We start from the raw sequence: 2,566 nt of genomic DNA, 5'->3' as shown, positions 1-2,566 counted from the left end.
CGAACGAAACCTCGTGGATAAAATAGGTGACAATGCGTAGCAGATCCATGGCCCATGTTATGTAAATCAACCACCGAGAGCTGCATAAATCTCGAAATGGTTGGATCGAGGCCCTTACACCAGCCCCGGTAGTGAGAAGACCAGTGCTAATGTAGGTGGACCGCCAGCCGGCAGTTTTGCATCGATCAATAATCGTCATTTATTTGCATTAATAAGGTACTTCATTCATAAAAGCAACCCACAAAGAAAAGAGCTTCCCAGAGATTATGGCCTCTCTCTCTCTCTCTCTCTCTCTCTCTCTCTCTCTCTCTCTCTGGGGTTGTGTGTGTGTGTGTGTGTGTGTGTGTGTGTGCGCGCGCGCGCGCCCCCCCCCCCCCCCCCCCCCCCCCCCCCCCACAGACAAAAGGTAAGTTGCCATGTTTTCTTAAATGAGAAAAGTCTCGAAGGTGTGCAGTGCAAAACATAACAGGAATTGGTCTGGTCAATGTACCTGGTGTATTCATGGATACGGCCCCCTAAGAGCAAAAGGAAGGGAGGGATCGACATTGGATCATACAGATCGGTCTTTAAGCAAGCAAAGCAGCAGCGAATTACGAAGGCGTGTGAGAGATCGAGGCGCAATAGAAGAGGAGGGGGAGGAGGAGGGGGAGAAAGAGGCGGAGGAGGAGCGGGTGGGCTGGGGTTGCATCATTAGTAGCACCAGTCTGGAGGTAGTCCCCGGAGGAAGCGTTAGTGGCGAGGATGAGGACAAACCAGGGCGGGGAGGCGGCGGCGCCGGCGGAGGCGTAGGAGGTCTCGTTGATGTAGGAGTCGATGGCGTCCTGGGTGTAATTCTGGACGGCCATCTGCAGGGCCGCGTCAGCAGAAGAGGAAGGGACGCAGTCGGGCAGGATGACCCCGTCTTTGGCCCGATCCAGGGGGATGTTGCAAGCAGAGAGCCAGTCAAGGAAGCTAGGGTAGTTGGCCTCCTGGCCTGGCACCGTCCCGAGGCCTGTGGCGTTGCTGCATTCCTTCTTGCCCCCTTCGTACGCCCCCGCCAGGACTTGCTTCGCCAGGCACGCCGCCCCTGCATTCGTCGTCAGGGCACCCACCCCTGCCACTTCCCTCCGGTACTTGTTGATGCCTTCCAGTAGCTGACCCCCCCCCCCGGCTGCCGCCAACAAAACACACACACACACAGCAAGTATTTCATTAGACAGACAGACATCGTCATTCCATTCAAACATGCTTGCAGCTGCCTACAAATCTCCGACCCTAACTAAGCACTCAGCTGTGGTTCTAATTCTAACAGTACAAGCCCTGCCTCACCATCCTGAGCCCGGATCAGCAGCACACCGTCACATAGTATCGGAATCAGAAGAGCCAGGTAGATAGCCGCACGTCTCGTTCCACTCCTGGCCATTGTAGGCGTCTCTTCCTCACCCTGATTCGTCCTTTCCTTCCTCTTCTCCCCCCACCGATCTGCACACAAATTAAAGAGGAGACTGTTCGAGAGTCGTTTTCGGTGCACCCGACACCTGTGTCATTGGTGGAAATTTCTACGATGATAAATTATTATAATTTATAATTTTTAATTTACTTCTTGGCGCTTTCCTCTCTCTCCTCGTCGGACCTGCCCAAGAAAGGCCTCGAGGCTCGTGTTGCTTCGACTCCAAACTTCAAAGGAAGAAAATAGTAGATTTTTTACTTGTGGTAGGTATAATAGCAATGGCAAGTTCACATGGTGGGAGGCACTCTTGGATACGATGCATGCCAATTATCAAGGGACAATTTTGGCTTTCATAGGATGTATGTCAAACATCAAGGGACATATTTGTCTTTCGATATTAAGTTCATGCAATTATTTGACATGTTTGTATTGCATGGTATATCACAACACAATGACATTTTGTTGAGCTTGCTTGGTGAGATGATTGAGGCATGTGCCATCTCCCTTGAAATTAATTTCATTTTTGCACATGATAACTTTAAGATGCTTGTGAACACACGCTAGAGCAAGGTACATGTATCCATCGTAATCCCCTACTTGCATAAGTTCAATCAAGAAGATAGTGAATGACATGCAACTAAGGTTACAATATGTCAAAGGTGCCTTCTTGCAACTATCAAGCCTGCAAAGAAATGGAGGGAGGTGGCAAGAGTCAATGAAAGAGAACATGAGCATGTGAGGCAATGTAAGTGCCTTCTTGCAACTATTAAGCTTACAAAGAAATGGAGGGAGATGGCAAGAGTCAGTGAAAGAGAACATGGGCATGTGAGGCAATGTAAGTGCAATCATGGCCTTAAAGTATCTTAAAATGGCTTGACATGTGGTAGCTACCTTCTTCATGCATGCATGCAAGCCTCAAGTCTAGCAAGTGAGCTGGGTATGAATGGGTTTTTGAGGAACAAAATGGGTAGAAGCAAACCATAGCAAATGGCTCTACTCTCGGGCTTGACTTTACTTCTGTTGCTCACAGTTGCAGTGTGATTAATGATCCCAAGAGTGCTAAAGCACCATCGATTGGGAAAATATGTCTCAACATCTCAATGGCTTTATCTCATGCAAAGATTCTCAGAGTTTTGC

At 49.2% G+C, this 2,566-nt stretch overlaps 1 protein-coding gene across 1 annotated transcript; it reads right to left on the bottom strand.

Annotated features, from left to right (window-relative positions):
- Window positions 1–371: 371 nt before the first annotated feature.
- Window positions 372–1,651, bottom strand: LOC148025187 (putative GPI-anchored protein At3g06035). Its single transcript, XM_087694968.1, has 3 exons — window positions 1,580–1,651; window positions 1,309–1,461; window positions 372–1,150 (listed from the first exon to the last, which is right to left on the bottom strand). The coding sequence occupies exons 2-3, from the start codon at window positions 1,400–1,402 to the stop codon at window positions 591–593; spliced, it is 654 nt and encodes a 217-aa protein (XP_087551094.1). The 5' UTR covers window positions 1,403–1,461; window positions 1,580–1,651; the 3' UTR covers window positions 372–590.
- Window positions 1,652–2,566: the final 915 nt, after the last annotated feature.

Source organism: Lygodium microphyllum, chromosome 15, assembly GCF_053477565.2.
Source record: "Lygodium microphyllum isolate KBCC chromosome 15, Lygodium_microphyllum_v1.1.10, whole genome shotgun sequence".
In the NCBI taxonomy this organism is placed as follows: domain Eukaryota; kingdom Viridiplantae; phylum Streptophyta; class Polypodiopsida; order Schizaeales; family Lygodiaceae; genus Lygodium; species Lygodium microphyllum.
The sequence above is the reverse complement of the archived record's forward strand: the minus strand, read 5'-3'. Positions and strand labels throughout refer to the sequence as shown.